Genomic DNA, 22,437 nt, shown 5'->3' with positions numbered 1-22,437 from the left:
TTCATACTTCCCAGAAGTGGTGTCATAGGCTCCGCCCAGCACATGGCCAGGTCTACCCCAGGGCTCTATTCTCTGCTGTTAGGAATCTCAGAGTTTGCCTCAGTGGGCAGCCCAGCTCTCTGGCTGCTTCAACCCAGGGCTTACTGTTGTAGCTTGTGAGCATTGAGAAGAAGCTTTTATCCAGCAGGTGCAGATTCCCAGGAAGGCACCACCATACTTGGTAGGAAGAGAAAAGTATCAAGGGGGGTCCATGCTAGTAGTCCATTAAGCTGTGTATGCTAGAGTCAGACTTTTCTGTTCATTGTACAAGCTCTGGGCCACCTTTTGTTTTGCTGAATAGGTCTGGAACTTCGTTTTATTGGGCAGCCCAAATTCACCTTTGGGGATGTGCACACACTTGAACCGTCTCAAGAATTGCCAGCCCCCCACAGTTATTTCTAAGCTCTAACTCACCCATTGCTAATGGTGACATCTGTGGGGATTTGAGAGGTTGACCCAGAGCTCTCTGCTTTACTTCTCTACCTTCACTGTGGGCCCCTTCCGGGTGAGTTGAGCAGAGAGGGAGGATGGTGCTTGTCTACTGACTTCAGATTTTAACGTTTGATTGAGTTGTGTGTATGTGTGTGTTATTTTCACCCAAACGTAGACTGTTCATACAAAATCACTAGAAAAGAGATGCTCTGAAAAAATTACTAAGAAATTACTGTACTGAATGGGATATACTAACAGATACACAGGCTGATGTTGGTGGAGCCATTGTGACTCATCTAGCTTCTATGCCTTGTCCAAGGCCTGGCCCCTGAACAGAAGTTTAGGAGCTCATATCTTAGGGCGAGCTGGCAGTCTCACATGTAGGCTGCTCTCTGCGGTGGAGTTCCTTTTCCCCAGACCTGAGGCTTGTTTCTCAGATCCCACTTCTCCCCACTGAGACCCTCAGTGCCCAGTTATCATCTAATAACTTCCTGGACTTTTTCTCTCCGAAAAAGTAGTAATTAATTCCTTTTCACTTTTCTCAGATCAACTCCTTAGTACCAGCACCCCAAGATCAACTCCTTAGTACCAGCACCGGAAGGTCCAAATTTCTGGGACCCTGTTTTGTATGATTAGAACATCAAAATCATAGCTGAAACTTAGGGACAGGAAGTTTTATTGTTTTTTCTTAAGTGACAAAACTGAAAACTCCTATCAAGTGTTCTAATTTGTTCCCCCCCTTGTGGAGTGGTGGCCTGGTCCCCTCTTTCTGTGTGGAGCTGGATGAGTGAAAGGTGAGGCTGCCTTATCATTCATTCACTCATCTCTCACTTTCTCACTCAACAAACATGTTTAGAGTTATGTAAATTTGCTAGACGAAAAGAGGTCACTGGTGTCTTAATTTCCTAAATCCATTGGAATTTAAGTTGTGCTCTTGAGATCAATGAACAGGATGCTGACTGGGGGTTCAGAGTGTGCAGGCCACGCTGATGTTCCTTCAGCTTTTGTTTTCCCATGTCACCCTGAGGTAATAATTCAGAGGGTTCTGGGACGCCTGGGTGGCTCAGTTGGTTAAGCGGCTGCCTTCGGCTCGGGTCATGATCCCAGCGTCCTGGGATCGAGTCCCACATCGGGCTCCTTGCTCAGCAGGGAGCCTGCTTCTCCCTCTGCCTCTGCCTGCCTCTCTGTCTGCCTGTGCTCACTCTCTCTGACAAATAAATAAATAAAATCTTTAAAAAAAATAATTCAGAGGGTTCTGAGATTTAGAGACAACACATGTACAAGCCAAACACGCCAGAAATACAGAGGTTCTATAGCCTTGACAGACAGGGTGAGTTGTTCAGTATCTTCAATACTTGGAGGGGATTCAAGAGGGACTTGAATTTATCCATTTCAATATCCTCTTGTTTTCTCTCCTTTCCAGTAAGACATCTGTGAATAAGAGCTTCGCATGGAGCACTGGGTGTGGTGAAAAAACAATGAATACTGTTACGCTGAAAATAAATAAAAAATTTATTTAAAAAAATTAAAAAAAATTAAAAAAACAAAACAAAACAACAACAACAACAGCAAAAAAGAGCTTCCTTCTCACTGCCAGTGAGAGGTAGTAAGCTGCATTTCATGCGGTCTGGGTCATTTTTGTCCCTGTTGGAGGTAGGACTCAGTACATTTAGTTTAGTAATATGTTTCATTTCTTCTTGCAGGGTGTTTCTGTTTTTGACATGGAATGTTTCAGAAAGTATGGAAGAACATGGGGGTGAGTATTCTGGAAACTTCCATTGGATAGGCTCATTATGATGAAGCCCCCATGGTGTTAACAGTCTCAGTCAAGAGCCCTTTGGGATGAAGCCTGCTGTAGTAAAGCTTCTGGAACCTCTGATTCCTGGGATCCCAAGTGTCACCAGGTGTGCAGGTCTAAGTAGGAATCGGATCTGGAGAGGTATACGTGGTGCTGGGCTGCTCACAGCCAGTGTTGTACCCCTCCATACCTCCTTATCTTCTCTGGTCACATCCTCAGAAGCCATAGGACTCTGATGAGTTGCTTTAGCCCCTAAGCAATGTGGTGGCATAGAAAGAACCCAGATCTCTGGATAACCAGTGGTTCAGCTCCACTGCCCCTTCCCACATTTAGTCCTGGTCAGCTCTGGATGGAGCCAGTCTTATGTCGTGGGCTTCAGTTCTGCCCTTAGTACATGGTTCTCATGGTTGGCTGTGGATAAGAACCACCTGGGAGAGCTTGGAAAATGCAGATTCTTTAGCCCCATCCCCCAGGAACACTGAATCTGGAGGATGTAGGGGTGGGTCCCAGGAATCTCAATTGAATGAGTAGTGGAAGCAATATTAAGGCCATGTGAGATCATGAATATATATGGTAACACAAAAGCACTGTCCTTTGTCCACCCTTGATTTTTTAACAAATAGGATGGGACAAGGGGAATCATCCAAGAAATATGATCAGGCTGCTGGGAGAGCAAACCCCAGTGCCACCTCATTAACTTCTATCACTGCTTCAACGCTAAGTGTACATGACTCCCGCTGAAAGCTTTTGCATTTTAGAATACTTTCTGGAGATGGGTAGGGTTTCATTCATCCATTTTTAGATGTGATTGCAGAATCATTTGATATTTCTCTGTGATGTCAAAAAAAAAAAAGAGGCCTTTTGGGAAATCTTTCATTTTGTTCTAGTAAATGCAAATGATTTATTATGGAAAACAAGATGCCAAATGGTGGTGTAATTAAGCTTAAAGTAGACCTCATGCTGGTGACAGATTCTCATTAACAGGCCATACTAATAGTCATGAGGTCAGGCTGATAAGGATGGATCACACATGAAGAGTCAGCTTTGTATGAGATGTGTGCAAAAGTGGGCATGCTCTGCTGCTTAGGAATGTCACCTACACGAAGCCCAAGAAACTCAACTTAGGACCCACATATAAGAATAAATATATATAATAGAAAATATGTCTAAATGAATTATACATGCTCCTCTGTACGTCTTTATTTTTTCTCTCTCTCTCTCTCTCTTTTTTTTTTTTTTGTTTCAAAGTTTTCTGACCTAATGCTATCAAGGACCTCTATAATATTTAAAATAATATTTCTTTTAGAGTGTAACTAGGAAATTTATTTTAGTAAATAGGGCAAAGAAATAATTGATAATTTTGCCACCACTTTTTAAGCATTCCAAGTCTTTGTTTGCATATTTCTGATCACTGTGTCTATAATTTTCATCTAATATTCTCTCCTATGCATTTCATGTGTTTGATATATCTTCAAAATTATAATTTGTAGTGACTGGGTGGGCAGACTCTCCATTATTGTTTTGTTCTTAGGTAAGTTACTTGCCTTCTGTTATTTACCAACCTAACTTCCTTTTTTTTTGTAATTTTATTTTATGATTTTTTTCAGTGTTCCAAGATTTATTGTTTATGCACCACACCCAGTGCTCTATGCAATATGTGCCCTCCTTACTACCCACCACCAGGCTCATCCAACCCCCCACCTCCCTCCCTTCCAAAACCCTGTTTGTTTCTCAGAGTCCACAGTCTCTTATGCTTCGTCTCCCCCTCCGATTTCCCCCAACTTACTTCTCCTCTCCATCTCCCCGTGTCCTCCGTGTTATTCCTTATGCTCCACAAGTAAGTGAAATCATATGATAATTGACTCTCTCTGCTTGACTTATTTCACTCAGCATAATCTCGTCCAGTTCCACCCATGTTGATACAAAAGTTGGGTATTCATCTTTTCTGAGGGAGGTGTAATACTCCATTGTGTATATGGACCATATCTTCTTTATCCATCTTCTGTTGAAGGGCATCTTGGCTCTTTCCAGTTTGGTGACTGTGGCCATTGCTGCTATGAACATTGGGGTACAGATGGCCCTTCTTTTCACTACATCTGTATCTTTGGGGTAAATACCCAGTAGTGCAATTGCAGGGTCATAGGGAAGCTCTATTTTTAACTTCTTGAGGAATCTCCACACTGTTCTCCAAAGTGGCTGCACCAGTTTGCATTCCCACCAACAGTGGAAGAGGGTTCCCCTTTCTCCACATCCTCTCCAACACACGTTGTTTCCTGTCTTGCTAATTTTGGCCATTCTAACTGGTGTAAGGTGGTAACTCAATGTGGTTTTAATTTGAATCTACCTGATGGCTAGTGATGATGAACATTTTTTCATGTGTCTGATAGCCATTTGTATGTCTTCATTGGAGAAGTGTCTGTTCATGTCTTCTGCCCATTTTTTTATATGATTGTCTGTTTTGTGTGTGTTGAGTTTGAGGAGTTCTTTATAGATCCTGGATATCAACCTTTTGTCTGTACTGTCATTTGCAAATATCTTTTCCCATTCCGTGGGTTGCCTCTTTGTTTTGTTGACTGTTTCCTTTGCTGTGCAGAAGCTTTTGATCTTGATGAAGTCCCAAAAGTTCATTTTCGCTTTTGTTTCCTTTGCCTTTGGACACGTGTCTTGAAAGAAGTTGCTGTGGTCGATGTTGAAGAGATTACTGCCTATGTTCTCCTATAGATTCTGATGGATTCCTGTCTCATGTTGAGGTCTTTTATCAATTTTGAGTTTATCTTTGTGTATGGTGTAAGAGAATGGTCAAGTTTCATTCTTCTACATATATCTGTCCAATTTTCCCAGCACCATTTATTGAAGAGACTGTCTTTTGTCCACTGGATTTTTTTTTCCTGCTTTTTTTTTAAAAAAGATTTTATTTATTTACTTGACAGACAGAAATCACAAGTAGGCAGAGAGGCAGGCAGAGAGAGAGGAAGGGAAGCAGGTTCCCTGCTGAGCAGAGAGCCCGATGCGGGGCTCGATCCCAGGACCCTGAGATCATGACCTGAGCTGAAGGCAGAGGCTTTAACCCACTGAGCCACCCAGGCGCCCCTTTTTCCTGCTTTGATAAGGATTATTTGACCATAGAGTTGTAGGTCCATATCTGGGCTCTCTGCTCTTTTCCACTTGTCTATATGTCTGTTTTTGTGCCAGAACCATGCTGTCTTGGTGATCACAGCTTTGTAGTAAAGCTTGAAATCAGGTAACGTGATGCCCCCAGTTTTGTTTTTCTTTTTCAACATTTCCTTAGCAATTCAGTCTCTTCTGATTCCATACAAATTTTAGGATTGCTTGTCCCAGCTTTTTGAAAAATGCTGGTGGAATTTTGATCAGGATGGCATTGAAAGTATAGATTGCTCTAGGCAGTATAGACATTTTAACAATGTTTATTCTTCGGATACACGAGCATGGGATGCTTTTCCATCTTTTTGTGTCTTCTTCAATTTCTTTCATGAATGTTCTGTAGCTCCTCAAGTACAGATCATTTACCTCTTTGGTTAAGTTTATTCCTGGGTATCTTATGGTTCTTGGTGCTGTAGTAAATGGAATTGATTCTCTAATTTCCCTTTCTATATTTTCATTGTTAGTGTATAAGAAAGCAACTGGTTTCTGCACACTGATTTTGTATCCTGCCACATTACTGAATTGCTGTATGAGTTCTAGTAGTTTCGGGGTGGAGTCTTTTGGGTTTTCCATATAAAATATGATGTCATCTGCAAAGAGAGAGAGTTTGACTACTTTTTTGCCAATTTGAATACCTTTTATTTATTTATTTTTGTTGTTTTCTGTTTGCTGTTGCTAGGACTTCTAGTACTATGCCAACCTAACTTACTTTTTGATAATGTATGTAAATTGTTTGCAATGTTTGAAATACTTTTAAAATATTTGATGAATTTTAAACATATAAAAATTATGGAAAATGGATTAGGAAATACCCATGTACACATCTAAACTTAATAACTGTTGTAATGGTATTTCTAACCATGATCTCAGAGAATGGATTAGGTACCATTGGGATAAAAGTCTGGACTTCCAGGCATGGCTGCAGCTGTAAAAACTGTCATGTTAAGTGTAATCAGGTCTATTTCCTCCCCCTCGCCACAGGATTTATGATGGGCGACAGCCTGTGTTGGCTATCACGGATCCGGACATGATCAAAACAGTACTAGTGAAAGAATGCTACTCTGTCTTCACAAACCGGCGGGTAAGCATGGATTTATTTTAAATTTACATATTTATTTATTTATAAAACATTTTTTTTAAAAATAAGAAGAGATTCACAAGAAGTTGTAACAGGAGGTCCTGTGTCTTGTAACCTTCAAGCTGTTTCCTCCAAGGTAATACCTTGCTTAACGTTGTCCAAGTACAGTGTCCAAGCAGAGTTTGACATTGGTTCTAGTCACAGAACTTAGATTTCAACCTTTAAAAAAAAGATATTTATTTATTTATTTGACAGAGAGACAGTGAGAAACAGAACACAAACAGGGGGAGTGGGAGAGGGAGAAGCAGGCTTCCCACCAAGGAGGGAGCCCAATGCAGGACTTGATCCCAGGACACTGGGATCATGACCTGAGCCAAAGGCAGACACTTAACGACTAAGCCACCCTGGTGCCCCCAGATCTCAACAGTTTTATATGCACTTGTGTGTGTGTGTGTTTGTGTGTGTTGTTCTCTGAACATTTATCTTACATGTAGATTATGTAGATTTGTGTATCTAGCAACCCAATGATGTTATGGAGCTGTTCCATTACCAAAAAGTCTTAGTATTCTTTTATAGGCATGGTGTGTAGCTTCTCTCTTCCTTGTCTCAGGATCTTCAGCAGAGCAAACATTTTTTTTTTTAATTTTGATAAGACCAGGTTATCCTTTTATCCTTTTATGGATTGTGACTTTGGCATCAAGTTTGAAAAATCTTTACCTAACCTTAAGTCCCAAGGATTTTCTCCAAGTAGTTATTTTTTTGTTTTACATTTAAGTAGTTATAATGTACATATTACATAGTTATAAATTTGACATTTAAGTTTGTGATCCATTTTGTGTTAATTTTAAGTGTTAATTGTGAGGTATGAAGTTTAAGTGAAAGATCTTCGTGTTTGGCCTATGGATGTCTAATTGCTCCAGCACCATTTGTGAAAATACTGTATTTCCTCCATTGAATTGCTTTTGTACCAGTATCAAAATTAAGTTGGGCATATGTGTGTGTGTGTGTGTGTGTGTGTGTCTATTTCTCATTCTCTGTTCTGTTCATTGATCTCTGTATCTCTCTCTCCATCAATGCCAGGCTCTCTTGATTACTGTGGCCATACAGTAAGTCAGCATCATGAACAATGATTCCTCCCATTTTATTTTTTTGTTGAAATTGTTTTAGGTATTTTAACTCCTTTGCCTTTCCATACAAATTTAGAATTAGCTTATCTATGTTTACATAATATTTGTGAGGATTTTTAAAGACATGATTTAAACCTATCGATCAGTATGCAGAAAATCTCTACTAAGTCACGTCTTTCAGTGTATGAATGCAATATGTGTTTATTTAGGTTTTCTTTGATTCTTTTCACCAACATTTAGTTCTCAGCACAGGAAAACTGTATATGTTTTGTTAAATATACATCTAAAGTATTTCACCTTCTTTTTGTGATTATAATTATTATGGTGTTTTTAATGTGTTTTGACATATTCTTATTATATAGAAATGTGGTTGATTTTTGGTGTTGATCTTATTTCCTGTAACCTAGCTTAGCTCATTTATTAGATGCAGAAGTGTTCTTTTTATGTTCCTCAAGATTTTCTACATTGACAATTATATCACCTGAAATAGGGACGCTCCTATTTTTATCTTCCCAATCTTATGACTTTATTTCTTTGTTTTATATTATTGCACTAGCTAGGATTTCTAGTAAGATGTTAAATAAGAGTGGTGAGAATACACATTTTGTCTTGTTCCTGATGTTAGGGTCAAGCATTCAGTCTTTCACCATTTAAATATTTATACATACATTTTTTTATAATGAAAACTGTATATATTTAAGTGTGATGTTTTGATTTATGTATACATTGTGAAGTGATTATGACAAATGAATTAACATATCTATACTCACCCAGAGTTTCTTTGTGTATGTGTGTGTGTTTTTGTTAAGAACAATGAATTATAGAACACTACATCAAAAATTAATGAAGTACTGTATGGTGACTAACATAATGTAAAAAAAAAAAAAGAACGTGTAAGATCTACTTTTAAAGCAAATCTCAAATGTATAGTATAGTATTAATAATTATAATCACCATACAGTATATTCAGTCTCCAGAACTTTTTCATCTCATTAACAAAAGTTTGTACCATTTGATTTCTACCTTTCTTTTGCTCCTGATAACTACCATTCCACTATTTGTTACTGTGCTTGACTTTGTTTTTCTAGATTCCACTTCTAATTGAGATCTTGCAAATCCTGTCCTTCTGTATCTGGTTTAGTGCCCTTAGCGTGTTGTCCCTGTTGTCCAGGTTCATCCATGCTTGGAAATGGCAGGATTTCCTTCCTTTTTAAGGCCAAGTAATATTTTATTGTCTTTATCCATTCATCATTCCCTTTACATTTAAAGTAATTATCATTATTATTATTTTGAAAGTGAATTTTTTTAAATTAACATATAATGTACTATTAGCCCCAGGGGTACAGGTCTGTGAATCGCCAGGTTTACACACTTCACAGCACTCACCATAGCACATACCCTCCCCAATGTCCATACCCCAACCACCCTCTCCCTACCCCCTCTCCCCCGGCAACCCCGTTTGTTTTGTGAGATTGAGTCTCTTATGGTTTGTCTCCCTCTCAATCCCATTTGTTTCATTTATTCTTTTCCTACCCCCCAAACCTCCCAAGTTGCTTCTCAACTTCCTCATATCAGGGAGATCATATGATAGTTGTCTTTCTCCAATTGACTTATTTCACAAAGCATAATACCCTCTAGTTCTATCCACGTCATCGCAAATGGCAAGATTTCATTTCTTTTGATGGCTGCATAGTATTCCATTGCATATATATACCACATCTTCTTTATCCATTCATCTGTTTTATTTATTTATTTTTAATTTCTTTTCAGTGTGACAGTATTCATTGTTTTTGCACCACACCCAGTGCTCCATGCAATACGTGCCCTCCCCAATACCTACCACCTGGTTCCCCCAACCTCCCACCCCCTGCCCCTTCAAAACCCTCAGGTTGTTTTTCAGAGTCCATAGTCTCTCATGGTTCTCCTCCCCTTCCAATTTCCCTCAACTCCCTTCTCCTCTCCATCTCCCCATGTCCTCCATGTTATTTGTTATGCTCCACAAATAAGTGAAACCATATGATAGTTGACTCTCTCTGCTTGACTTATTTCACTCAGCATAATTATTGATAAGGATTTACTATTGTCATTTGTTAGTCCAGGTGTTTCATAGATCAATTATTCCTGGTACATATCTTTCTTTTTTACTTTCATGTTTTTTTTTTTTAACAGTGGTATGCTTTGATTGTTTTTTTTTCTCTTTATCTTTTCTGTATCTACTCTATGTTTTTGTTTTGCAGTTACCAGGAGGTTTACATAAAATATCTTCTAGATATAGTAGTCTGTTTTAAATGGATAAGAACTTAACGTTTATTTCCAAACTCAATGCTTTTATTCCTCCCCCACAAATTTTATGTTTTTGATGTCACAATTTACATATCTTATATCGTGTATTTAACAAATTCTTTTAACTGTAGTTTTAAAAATTATTTGTGTTTTAAACTTTCACTAGAGTTATAAGTAATTTGTATATCACCAGTACAATACCACTATATTCTGAATTTATGCATTTATATTTACCAGAGAGATTTATACTTTCATGTGATTTCATGTTACTAGTAACTGCCCTTTTGTTTTTCAGCTTGAAGGACTCCCTTTAGTATTTCTTGTAAGGCAGGCTTAGTGGTAATGAATTCTGTCCACTTTTGTTTGTCTGGAAATGTCTTTATCTCTCTCACATTTCTGAAAGTCTTGTTTCTCTGGGTAAGGTATTCTTAGTTGGGATTTTTTTCAGCATTTCAAATAAATCATCCACTGTCTTCTGCCTTTCATGATTTCCACTGGGGATTTCACTGATAGTCCCATGGTGTTCCCTTGTATGTGATGAGATTCTTTTCTCTTGCTGCTTTCAAGACTTTTTCTTTGGGTTTAATTTTTGATAGATTTATTATAATGTCTCTTGGAGAAGTCCTTTTCAGATTCAGTCTTTTTTTTCTGATTAAATAGATTTAAAAATTTTTTTTTATTTATTTTCAGCATAACAGTATTCATTGTTTTTTCACCACACCCAGTGCTCCATGCAATCTGTGCCCTCCCTAATACCCACCACCTGGTTCCCCCAACTTATTGGGGACTTTAAGCCTCATGACCCAAGATTTCCATACATTTCTCTAGGTTTGAGAAGTTTTCAGCCATTGTTTCTTTCAGTAGGATTTCCCTACTGGGGGAAGTCCCTACTGGGACTCCCATAATATGAATGTTGTTTCACTGATGGTGTCCTATAAGTCCTGTAGACTTTTCCCCCAATTCTTTTCATTTTTGTTCCCCACTCTTACTGGATAATTTAAAATAATCCAGGAGGGCATGGTTGGTTCATGCATTTGGGGGCCACACCTTGAGCAACTGCATGATCCTTGGCAGCAAGAACAGAGGAGGGTTCGTTGTGGCTGTGGTGGCAGTTGGGGTCTTCAGCACCACCCCCAGATCCAGCACCAGGAGACTGGGGAAGGAGAATGGTGGCCAGAGTTGGTGCTATGCATACACTCATTGGGAGGCCTGAAAGCAGGCTCATGCCCCAAACAGAGCTAGTGCCAGTGGTGGGGGCTGTACCAACTGTGGGCACACAGGTAGCTTTGAGTTTCTGAGCTGTCTGTGTGTACTCACGTGGCTTCAGGGCTAGCCAATACTGTGTGCATAGCAGTGGGGCTCGTAACTAGAGGTCAGGTTGGCAGTGTGTAGGTGTGTATCTTCAAAGTTTAGCTGTGGTCTCAAGTGTCAGTGCAGTCCAGTGACAGGAGTCAGGCCTGGCCTCAGGCCCAGAAACTGCTGGAGCTTTGGCTGGTGTTGTCCATATGCCCAATCATAGAGGCCAAGACTGGCTGGTGGTGTAGACTTGGGGCTCACAGTGTTGGTGGTGGCACTGGCTGAGGCAGATCATGTGAGTGCAGATGGGCCACAGCAGGACTCTGGCACCTTGAGTCTGCAAGTGTGAAAACCTCTGGGACTATCAGCAGCAAAATCTTAGAGGGTACACAGTGCTGGGCCGACTTCATCTCAGCAGCAAAGCATGCCGGAGACTTCTGCAGAGCAGGACACAGAGAAGCATGGTCACTCCTTCCACTTGACCAATACTGGTAGTCCTGCCCTTCTTTGTTCCTAGCTGTGACCAGCTGTGTCAGCCATGCCAGTCTCTGGGAGGTTTGAAACCAAAACAGGTCATTTGTGCCACGCCCTGAAAGGCTGGGGCTAATGGTCGCTCACCCTTCTGCTGCTCCCCAGGAAGGGGAACTATCTCATGTCAGAGGGGGTCCTCTTGGTGCTGAGCAGTGCTGGCCTGGGTCACGGGGTGATGCAGGCAAAATGAAGCTCTTCTCCCTACTTTTCTTGTACAGTTATTCTCAGGAGTTTTGCTCCACTGTGTTGTTGAAGCTTCTTAAATGGATTCCTAAGCCCTGGAGCCTATTTTTGTTTCTGGATAGCTGTCTGATTATTGTTCTTTGTGGGATGACAGAGGCTGAAGTGTCCTGTTTCATCATCTTAGTGATATAACATCAGTTTTTCCTCACTGAGGTGATGTTAGCTGTAAGGTTTTTAGATGCTTGTTACTAAGTTGAGGAACTTTCTGTTTCTTCTTAGTTTGTGAGTTTTTATCATGAAATAGTGTTAGAAGTATCCATTTTATTTTTTATTTTTATTTTATTTTCATTAAAAATTTTTTAAAAATTTAAATTCAATTAATTAACATATACTGTATTATTAGTTTCAGAGGTAGAATTCAGCGATTCATCAGTTGCATACAACACCTAGTGCTCATTACTTCATTACTTAATGCCCATCATCTAGTTGCCCCATCCCCTGACCCCCCTCCCCACCAGCAACTTCCAGTTTGTTCCCTATAGTTAAAGAGTGTCTTATGGTTTGCCTCCCTCTCTGTTTTTATCTTATTGTATTTTTACTTCCCTTCTATGTTCATCTGTTTTGTTTCTTAAATTCCACATATGAGTGAAATCACATAATGGGCTTTCTCTGATTAACTTATTTACCTTAGCATAATGCCCTCCAGTTCCATCTATGTTGTTGCAAATGACACAATATTATTCCTTTTGATGGCTAAATAATATTCCATGTGTATAAGATATAGATATATACACACACATTCCATGTCTTCGTTATCCATTCCACTGTCAATGGACATCTGGGCTCTTTCTGTATTTTGGCAATTGTGCACATTGCTGCTATAATCATTGGGGTGCATGTGTTCCTTCAAATCTATGTTTGTATCCTTCTGATAAATACCTAGTAGTCCAATTGCAGGGTCATAGGATAGCTCTATTTTTAAGTTTTTGAGGAACCTCCATACTGTTTTCCAGAGTGGTGCACCAGTCTGCGTTTCTACCAATAGTGTAAGAGTGTTCCCTTTCTCTGTATCCTTGCCAACACTTGTTTTCCCTGAGTTGTTACTGTTAGCCATGGAGATATCTATTTAAAAACAAAATATAGTTTTAGAAAATAGAAGAAATATTCAAACTGATTGGCTTGCTAGACCAATCCCAAGATGAGAAATAGAGTCATTTCTCTCTTTTTCCTTATGTTCATTTGGGGAAAATACAGGGGGAAGAGATTTCCATGTTACTGTACCATTTCTTCACAAAAGCAAACAGATTCCTAATCTTTTTAGTGTTAACTACAATGCTTTTTTTTTTAATCACCATATCAAGACATCCAGTTTTTGAGTTTCATTTGCTGTGGATATATGAAAAAGGTAGAACTGGTCTGAGGCAACATACAGTTTGCCAGGCTATTTGGCTGCCTTCCACCAATGCAATCTACTCTGCACAGTTTAAGAGAATGTACTAGGTGGTAATCCTGTGTATTCCCCTGGAGGAGTAGTTTCCCTGCCAAATTCTCTCATACAACATATACACTGAAATGAAGATGGAATATAAAGTCTGGAAAGCCCAGCAGGTGGCTGGATGTGTCCTCAGCCTTGCAAAAATTAGGCATTTGGGATAAGTATCTGTTGATCACCTACCATAGGGCCTACAACGAAGTTGATGATCACGAAATATTTGTTGAATAATTTCTGCCTGTTTAACAAATTTTTCACAACCTTTGAGACCTCCAAAACATATGTAGGGCAAATTGTGTTTTTCTTTGACTCTAGGCTCTTGGTCCAGTGGGATTTATGAAAAGTGCAATCTCTTTGTCTGAGGATGAAGAATGGAAGAGGATGCGAACATTGCTATCCCCTACTTTCACTAGCGGAAAGCTCAAGGAGGTAAGAAAAGAAGATGTTCAATTAGAAAGTTAAGGAATACATCTGGGAGCAGGTAGGAAATACGATCATAGTCCATCTCTAAGGGGAAGTCTGCGGAATTTGGGCTTCATGAAAATGGTCTTTTTATGTCCTATAAGAGACACGATAAGATTTGTTATTACAAATCACTGCTCCATGCTTGTGAAAGCCACATCATTCTAGGACTTGATTCTCAGGTTTAACTTCAGGTGGTATTGTGTTTTGTGTGTAGATGTTCTCCATCATTGGCCAATATGGAGATGTGCTGGTGAAGAACATGAGGAAGGAGGCTGAGAAAGGCAAGCCTATCACCTTGAAAGAGTAAGTAGGAGTGCAGCTGCTGGGATTCCAGCTCTGTCATGACATTTTCCAGCTGCTGCCACAGAGCCAAATTGCCACTGTTGAGTGACTCCAGTGAAGCAGCTGAAGTATGTGTGTGGTGTCACAACTCCAGTGGGCCAGCCAGGAAGAGATAGCTCACCTAAAAAGTCAGGAAAGTCAGAAGAGAAAGGGTCTCTTTTAGTGTATATGAGGCAGGATTAATTTCTCTGCTTAACTGTCACCTTGGATATTCTGGAAGACAACAATACATGATTGGAAAAAAAATGATTGTACCAAATCTTTGAGTGTAGAGGGTATGGTATGGTGGGAGGGGAAGGCACTTGGTACATATTGATGGGCACTGGGTGGAGCAAGAACATTAATATGTGGAACTTGGAACAACTTAAGACCCTTCTTGATTTTGTTGAGGATATTAGCAAAACACTAAATATTAATTCTCGTGACCAGCTGTCCTTCTTTCAATCTTGAAAAAGAGAAGGCACTGCTCGTTTAATGGGAGGGTGACACTGTATGTATGTGTGTGTATATGTGCGTGTGTGTGTGTGTGTGTGTATATACACGCGCATACACATAAAATAAAAAATATTTGTTTTCCCTCAACTTGGGATATTTTAAATTATGCAGGATGAACAGATGTACATTGGGATTGTCCTAGGAAAACTATTGGCATGTGGTCACTTAGCTATGGAATCCCCCAAATCAATTTTGGTGTGACTTAATATGTATTTTTAAAGTATAAACATTCTTAGTTCTTACATTTTCCAAAAATGAATGAGTCCTAGGGCACCTGGGTGGCTCAGTGGGTTAAGCCTCTGACTTCGGCTCAGGTCATGATCTCAGGTTTCTGGGATCAAGCTCCACATCGGGCTCTCTGCTCGGCAGGGAGCCTGCTTCCCTTCCTCTCTCTCTGCCTGCTTCTCTGCCTGCTTGTGATCTCTGTCTGTCAAATAAATAAATAAAACCTTTAAAAAAATGAATGAGTCCTCAGGACAATCTCAGATCGATGAAGATGAGACAGAGTGGGTCTTTCAGGACACTTAGCCAGGGTGTAGAGAAGGGTTGGTGTTCCTGGCAGCACAGAACAGGATGTTGGTGTTCTTTAATGTGCTGAAGAGGAGTCAGCTCTGAGCAGAGATACTGTGGTAAGAGAAGATCCAGATCAGTTTCACAGTTCATGACTCCATGAGGACGAGTTAATTATCCCACCACTTGTCCTGCTCAGACACAGTGCTTATCCACCTTCTGCTGCCAATACTCAAAACACATTACTGTAATTTGTCCAACTTTGGGTCTCTATCCCTCCATGACTGAGCTCCTTGAGCTCAGAGGTGTGTCTAAGATGTCACAGTGTCCCCATCACCCCTAGCACAAGGACAGCTACATCCTTGGCACCTCACGAGCACTCATGAGTGAGTGTGATGGCGTCTAGACTCTTCAGATGATGCAGCAGTTGGTTCTGAATGTGTGGTTTTTGTCTTGTCTGGACATTGGAATCTACGTGCAATTTTTGCTGCATGTGTTGGATTAAGATAGTAAAGAGGTGGTGATTTTAATTACACATGTGTTTTCTTTCTCTCACAGCATCTTTGGGGCCTACAGCATGGATGTGATTACCAGCACATCGTTTGGAGTGAACATTGATTCTCTCAACAACCCACAAGATCCCTTCGTGGAAAATACTAAGAAGCTCTTAAAATTTGATTTCCTTGATCCATTATTCTTCTCAATAAGTATGTTCAGTACTAGTTTTCTTTTTTCCTTCCTTCTTCTTTTTCCCTTTCTTCCTTCCTCCTTCACTTCTTATCTTCCTACCTTTCTACACCAATTTTACTGAGATATAACTTCATCTAACATATATGTCCCCCTTTTTAAAATGTACAGTTCAGTTTTACAGCCTGAGTGTTCATCATCCAAGGAACGGATAATGAAAATGTGGTATGTATAGACCATGGAATCTTATTCATCCATAAAAATGGAAAGACATTCTGTATTTGGACAACATGGATGGATCCCAAGGGCATTATGATAAATGAAATGAGTCAGAGAAAGACAAATACTGTATGACCTCAATTACATGTGGAATAAAAAAAAACAGTACAAGAAACCAGTCCTACAAAAAGGAGATCAGATTTGTGGTTATCAGAGGCAGGGGTCGTGGGGTGGTACTTGAATGAAGGTGACCAAAGTTGCACACTTTCAGTTATAAGATAGATGAGTACTGGACTGTAAACACAATGTGGTGACTATAGTTAGCTCTGCTGTCTGATGTGTTTGTAGATTGCCAAGAGGTAGACTGTAGAAGTTCTCATCATAATGGCAGAAAATTTTGTTTTTATAACTATATGAGATGGATGTTAACTAATCTTATTGTAATCATTTTTATATATGCATGTCAAGTGTATGCAGTACACCTTATCATCAACAGTGCTATATGTCTGTTACGATTCAAGGAATCTGAAAATTCTGCTTAGTGCATTCAAAGATACGAGCAACTTTTACTGCAGTCAGTGGTTGGAATATTGTTGTCAACACAGAAATTCTGTACTTTATTGTTTTACTATCACTACCCACTTCTCTTAGCCCTAAGCAACCACTAATCTACTTTTTGTCTTGATAGATTAACCTCTTCTGGACTCTTCATACAGATAGAATCATATAACGTATGATCTTTCTGCCTGCCTTCCTTCATTAGCATAATGTTTTCAAGGTTCATCCATGTTGCTCCATCCATCAGAACTTTCTTCTTATGACAGAACAATATTCCATTGTATGGACATACTGCATTTTATTTGTCCTTTTATCATTTCATGGACGTTTGGGTTGTTTCCAACTCTTGGCTATTGTGAACAGTGGTGCTATCCACATTCATGCACAGGTTTTTGCTTGAATACCTGTTTTCAACTCTTTTGGGTGTGTGTTTGGAGGTGGACTTGTAAAAGTAACTTTGCTATGTTTGTACAATGCTTTGCTTTATAACTTGCTGTGTTGCGAAAGTCTAGTGTTTTTAATTTAATAAGTAACTGCCAAACTGTTTTCCACAATAATGACACCATTTTACATTCCCACCTGTAAAATGTGAAGGTTCCAGTTTCTACCCATCCTTTTTTTAAAATATTTTTTTATAGTCACCATACAGTACCTCATAAGTTCCTGATGTAGTGTTCCACAATTCATTGTTTGTGTATAACAGCCAGTGCTCCATGCAATATGTGCCCTCCTTAATACCTATCCAACCTCACCCATCCCCCAAACCCCTCCCCTTTAAAACTCTCAGAGTCCAGAGTCTCTCATGGTTTGTCTCCCTCTCTGATTTCTTCACATTCAATTTTCCCTCCCTTCCTCTGTGATCTTCCACGCTATTCCTTATGTTCTACATATGAGTGAAACCATATGATAATTGTCTTTCTCTGCTTGACTTATTTCATTCAGCATAATCCCCTCCAGTTCCATCCATGTTGATTCAAATGGTGGGTATTGATCCTTTTTGATGGCTGAATAACATTCCATTGTGTGTATGTATGTATGTGTATGTTTGTGTGTGTGTATATATATATATATATAATCTCACATGTTCTTTATCCATTTGTCTGTTGAAGGGCATCTCAGCTCTTTCCACAGTTTGGCTGTTGTGGACATTGCTGCTGTGAACTTTGGGGTGCATGTTCCCCTTCTTTTCACTACATCTGTATCTTCAGGGTAAATACTCAGTAGTGCAATGGCTGGGTCATGGGGTAGCTCTATTTTTAACTTTTTGAGGAACCCTGTACTGTTTTCCAGAGTGGCTATACTAGCTTGCATTCCCACCAACAGTGTAGGAGGAGGGCTACCCTTTCTCTACATCCTAACTAACATTTATTGTTTCCTGCCTGGTTAATTTTTGCTATTCTAACTGGTGTAACATGGTATCTCATTGTTTTTTGGGTGTTGAGTTTGAGAAGATCTTTTTATTTTTTATTTTTTTTAAATTTTATTTATTTATTTGAGAGAGAATGAGTGAGAGAGAGCATGAGAGAGGAGAAGATCAGAGGGAGAAGCAGACTCCCAAAGAGCTGGGAGCCCGATGCGGGACTCGATCCTGGAAGTCCGGGATCATGACCTGAGCCGAAGGCAGTTGCTTAACCAACTGAGCCACCCAGGCACCCCGAGAAGTTCTTTTTAAACATTTTATTTATTTATTTGACACAGAGAGAGAGAGAGAGAGAGAGAGAGAGAGCTTACAAGCAGGGGGAGCAGGAGAGGGAGAAGCAGGCTCCCCTGCTGAGCAGGGAGCCCAAGGCTGGGCTCCATCCTAGGATCCTGGGATCATGACCTGAGTGGAAGGCAGATTCTTCATCTATTGAGCCACCCAGGTGCCCAAGTTTGAGAAGTTTTTTTTTCTTTTAAAGATTTTATTTATGAGAGAGAGGGAGAGTGAGTGTAAGAGGAGGGTGGGTCAGAGGGAGAAGTAGACTGCCTGCTGAGCAGGGAGCCTGATACAGGACTCAATCCTAGGACTCCAGGATCATGACCTAAGTTGAAGGCAGTCACTTAACCAACTGAGCCAACACCGAGGAGCCAGAGAAGTTTTTTTATAGGTCTTAGATACCAGCTATTTATCTGTAATGTCATTTGCAAATATCTTCTTCACATAAATGTATATTCAAATTCTTGCCCATTTATAGTTCAGTTATTCATCTGTTTTTGAGTTGTAAGTGTTATCTGTATCTTCTAGATAAAAGACCCTTATCAGATATGTAATTTGCAGATTTTTTCTCCCATTTCTGTAGGTGTCTTTTCACTTTCTTCATAATGTGCTTTGTAGCACAAAATTTTTAATATTTATGATGTACAGTTTGTGTATTTTTCCTTTTATCATCTGTAATTTTAATGTTATATTTAAGAATTTATTATAAAATCTGAGGTCATGTGACATGTCCCAGTACCAATTATTGAAGACTATTTATTTCATTGATTGGTATTGGAAACCTTATCAAAATTCAGTTGACCATAAATACATGGATATAATTTTGGATTCCAAATTAAATTCCATTGATCTCCTTATGCCTGGACCACACTGTCTTGATCTTACCACTGTGTGGTAAGATTTGAAGCTGGAAGTTGTAGCTCTACAATTTTATTCCTTTTTGTTCAAGATTGTTTTGGCCATTCTGGGTCCCTTACATTCCATATGAATTTTTATTTGAGTATGTCAGTTTCTACAAAGAAGCCAGCTAGGATTCTTTTAGGGGATACATTAACCTGTAGATCAGTTTAAGGAGTATTGCCATCTTGACAATATTAGTTCTAATCCATGATCATTGGATGTTTTTCCATTTATATGTGAATTAAAATGAATCTTCTTTAATTTATTTAAACAATATTTGTGGGTTTCAGAGTGTACACACTTCTTTTGTTAAAGCTATTCCTAAGTATTCTGTTCTTCTTAATGTTATTGTAAAGGAGTTATATTCCTAATTTCATTTTTAGATTTTTTATTTCAGTGTATGAAATAGAATTGATTTTTAAATTATTATATAAGTATTATTTGCCCCAGGTTTTACAGGTATGTGAATCATCAGGCTTACACATTTCACAGCACTCACCATAGCAAGTACCCTCCCCAATATCCATTACCCAGCCACCCTATCTCTACCCCCCACCCCCCAGGAACCCTCAGTTAGTTTTGTGAGATCAAGAGTCTCTTATGGTTTGTCTCCCTCCTGATCCCCTCTTGTTTCATTTTTTTCCCTCCCTACCCCCCATGACCCCCTGCCCTGCCTCTCAAATTCCTCATATTAGAGAGATCATATAATTGTCTTTTTGATTGGCTTATTGTGCTTAGCATAATACCCTCTAGTTCCATCCCCGTCATTGCAAATGGCAAGATTTCGTTTCTCTTGTTGGCTGCATAATACATATTCCACATCTTCTTTATCCATTCATCTGTTGATGGACATCTAGGTTTTTTCCATAGTTTGGCTATTGTGGACATTGGTGCTATAAACATTTGGATGCATGTGCCCCCTTGGATAACTACATGTATATCTTTGGGGTAAATACCCAGTAGTGCAATTGCTGGGTCATAGGGTAGCTCTATTTTCAACTTTTTGAAGAACCTCCATACTCTTTTCCAAAGTAGCTGCACCAACTTCCATTCCAACCAACAGTGTAAGAAGGTTCCCCTTTCTCTGCATCCTTGCCAACATCTGTCATTTCCTGCCTTGTTAATTTTAGCCATTCTGATGGGTGTGAGGTGGTATCTCACTGTGGTTTTGATTTGTATTTCCCTGATGCTGAGTGATGTTAAGCACTTTTTCATATATTTGTTGGCCATTTGGATGTCTTCTTTGCAGAAATGTCTGTTCATGTCTTCTGCCAATTTCTTAATTGGATTATTTGTTCTTTGGGTGTTGAGTTTGATAAGTTCTTTAGGGATTTTGGATACTAGGCCTTTATCTGATATGTCATGTGAATATCTTCTCCCATTCTGTCAGTTGTCTTTTGGTTTTGTTGACTGTTTCCTTAGCTGTGCAAAAGCTTTTGATCTTGAAGAAGTCCCAATAGCTCATTTTTGCCCTTGCTTCCCTTGTCTTTGGTGATGTTTCTAGGAAGAAGTTGCTGTGGCTGAGGTTGAAGAGGTTGCTACCTGTGTTCTCCTCAAGGATTTTGATGGATTCCTGTCTCACTCTGAGGTCTTTCATCCATTTTGAGTCTATTTTTGTGTGTGGTGTAAGGAAATAGTCCAGTTTCGTTCTTCTGTGTGTGGCTGTCCAATTTTCCCAACACCATTTGTTGAAGAGACTGTCTTTTTTCCACTGGACATTCTTTCCTGCTTTGTCAAAGATTAGTTGGCTATAGAGTTGAGGGTCCATTTCTGGGCTCTCTAGTCTGTTCTACCGATATATGTATCTGTTTTTGTGCCAGTACCATACTATCTTGATGATTACAGCTTTGTAATAGAGCTTGAAGTCTGGAATTGTGATGCCACCAACTTTGGTTTTCTTTTTCAAGAAGGAAATTTCCTCTGGCTACTCAGGGTCTTTTCTGGTTCTGTATACATTTTAGGATTATTTGTTCCATTTCTTTGAAAAAATGGGTGGGATTTTGATAGGGATTGCATTAAATGTGTGGATTGATTTGGATACCATAGTCATTTTCACAATGTTTGTTCTTCCAATCCATGAGCATGGAACATTTTTCCATTTATTTGTGTCTTCCTCAATTTCTTTCATGAGTACTTTATAGTTTTCTGAGTCCAGATTCTTTGCCTCTTTGGTTAGGTTTATTCCTAGGTATCTTATGGTTTTTGGTGCAATTGTAAATGAGATCTATTCCTTAATTTCTCTTTCTTCTGTCTTGTTGTTGGTGTATAGAAATGCAACTGATTTCTTTGCATTGATTTTATATCCTGACACTTGACTGAATTCCTGTACAAGTTCTAGCAATTTTGGAGTGGAGTCTTTTGGGTTTTCCACATAAAGTATCATATCCTCTGTGAAGAGTGAGGGTTTGATTTCTTCTTTGCCAATTCAGATGCCTATTATCTTTTTGTTGTCTGGTTGCTGAGGCTAGGACTTCTAGTACTAGGTTGAATAGCAGTGGTGGTAATAGACAGCCTTGCCAAGTTCCTGACCTTAGGGGAAAGGCTCTTAGTTTTTCCCTGTCAAGAATGATATTCACTGTGGATTTTTCATAGATGGCTTTGATGATATCGAGATATGTACCCTCTATGCCTACACTGTGAAGAGTTTTGTTCAAGAAAGGATGTTGTACTTTGTCAAATGCTTTTTCAGTATCGAGAGTATGATATGTTTCTTGTTCTTTTATTAATGCAGCCCAGGAATAAATCCCACTTGGTCATGATGAATAATCCTTTTAATGTAGTGTTGGATCCTATTGGCTAGTATTTTGGTGAGAATTTTTGCATCCATGTTCATGAAGGATATTGGTCTGTAATTCTTCTTTTTGATGGGGTCTTTGTCTGGTTTTGGGATCAAGGTAATGCTGGCCTCATAAAATGAGTTTAGAAGTTTTCCTTCCATTTCTATTTTTTCGAATAGTTTCAGGAGAATAGGTATTAATTCTTCTTTAAATGTTTGGTAGAATTCCCCTGGGAAGCCGTCTGGCCCTGGGCTCTTGTTTGTTGGCAGATTTTTGATGACTGTTTCAATCTCCTTACTGGTTATGGGTCTGTTCAGGTTTTCTGTTTCTTCCTGGTTCAGTTTTTTTTTTTTAATTTTTTATTTAT

At 39.3% G+C, this 22,437-nt stretch overlaps 1 protein-coding gene across 2 annotated transcripts in view; it reads left to right on the top strand.

Moving 5' to 3' along the window:
• LOC308359175 (cytochrome P450 3A12) overlaps window positions 1-22,437 on the top strand; it is an 83,772-nt gene that overhangs the window by 38,598 nt on the left and 22,737 nt on the right. For both annotated transcript variants that reach the window (XM_080829948.1, XM_080829947.1), the window contains 5 exons: window positions 2,175-2,227; window positions 6,413-6,512; window positions 13,737-13,850; window positions 14,101-14,189; window positions 15,792-15,940. In XM_080829948.1, the coding sequence (XP_080686074.1) occupies window positions 2,175-2,227; window positions 6,413-6,512; window positions 13,737-13,850; window positions 14,101-14,189; window positions 15,792-15,940 (505 nt within the window). The remainder of the gene's footprint in view (window positions 1-2,174; window positions 2,228-6,412; window positions 6,513-13,736; window positions 13,851-14,100; window positions 14,190-15,791; window positions 15,941-22,437) is intronic.

This window comes from Martes martes (assembly GCF_963455335.1).
Source record: "Martes martes genome assembly, chromosome: 18".
Lineage (NCBI taxonomy): Eukaryota > Metazoa > Chordata > Mammalia > Carnivora > Mustelidae > Martes > Martes martes.
Note: the sequence above shows the minus strand (reverse complement) of the source record. Positions and strands in the feature narration are given on the sequence as shown.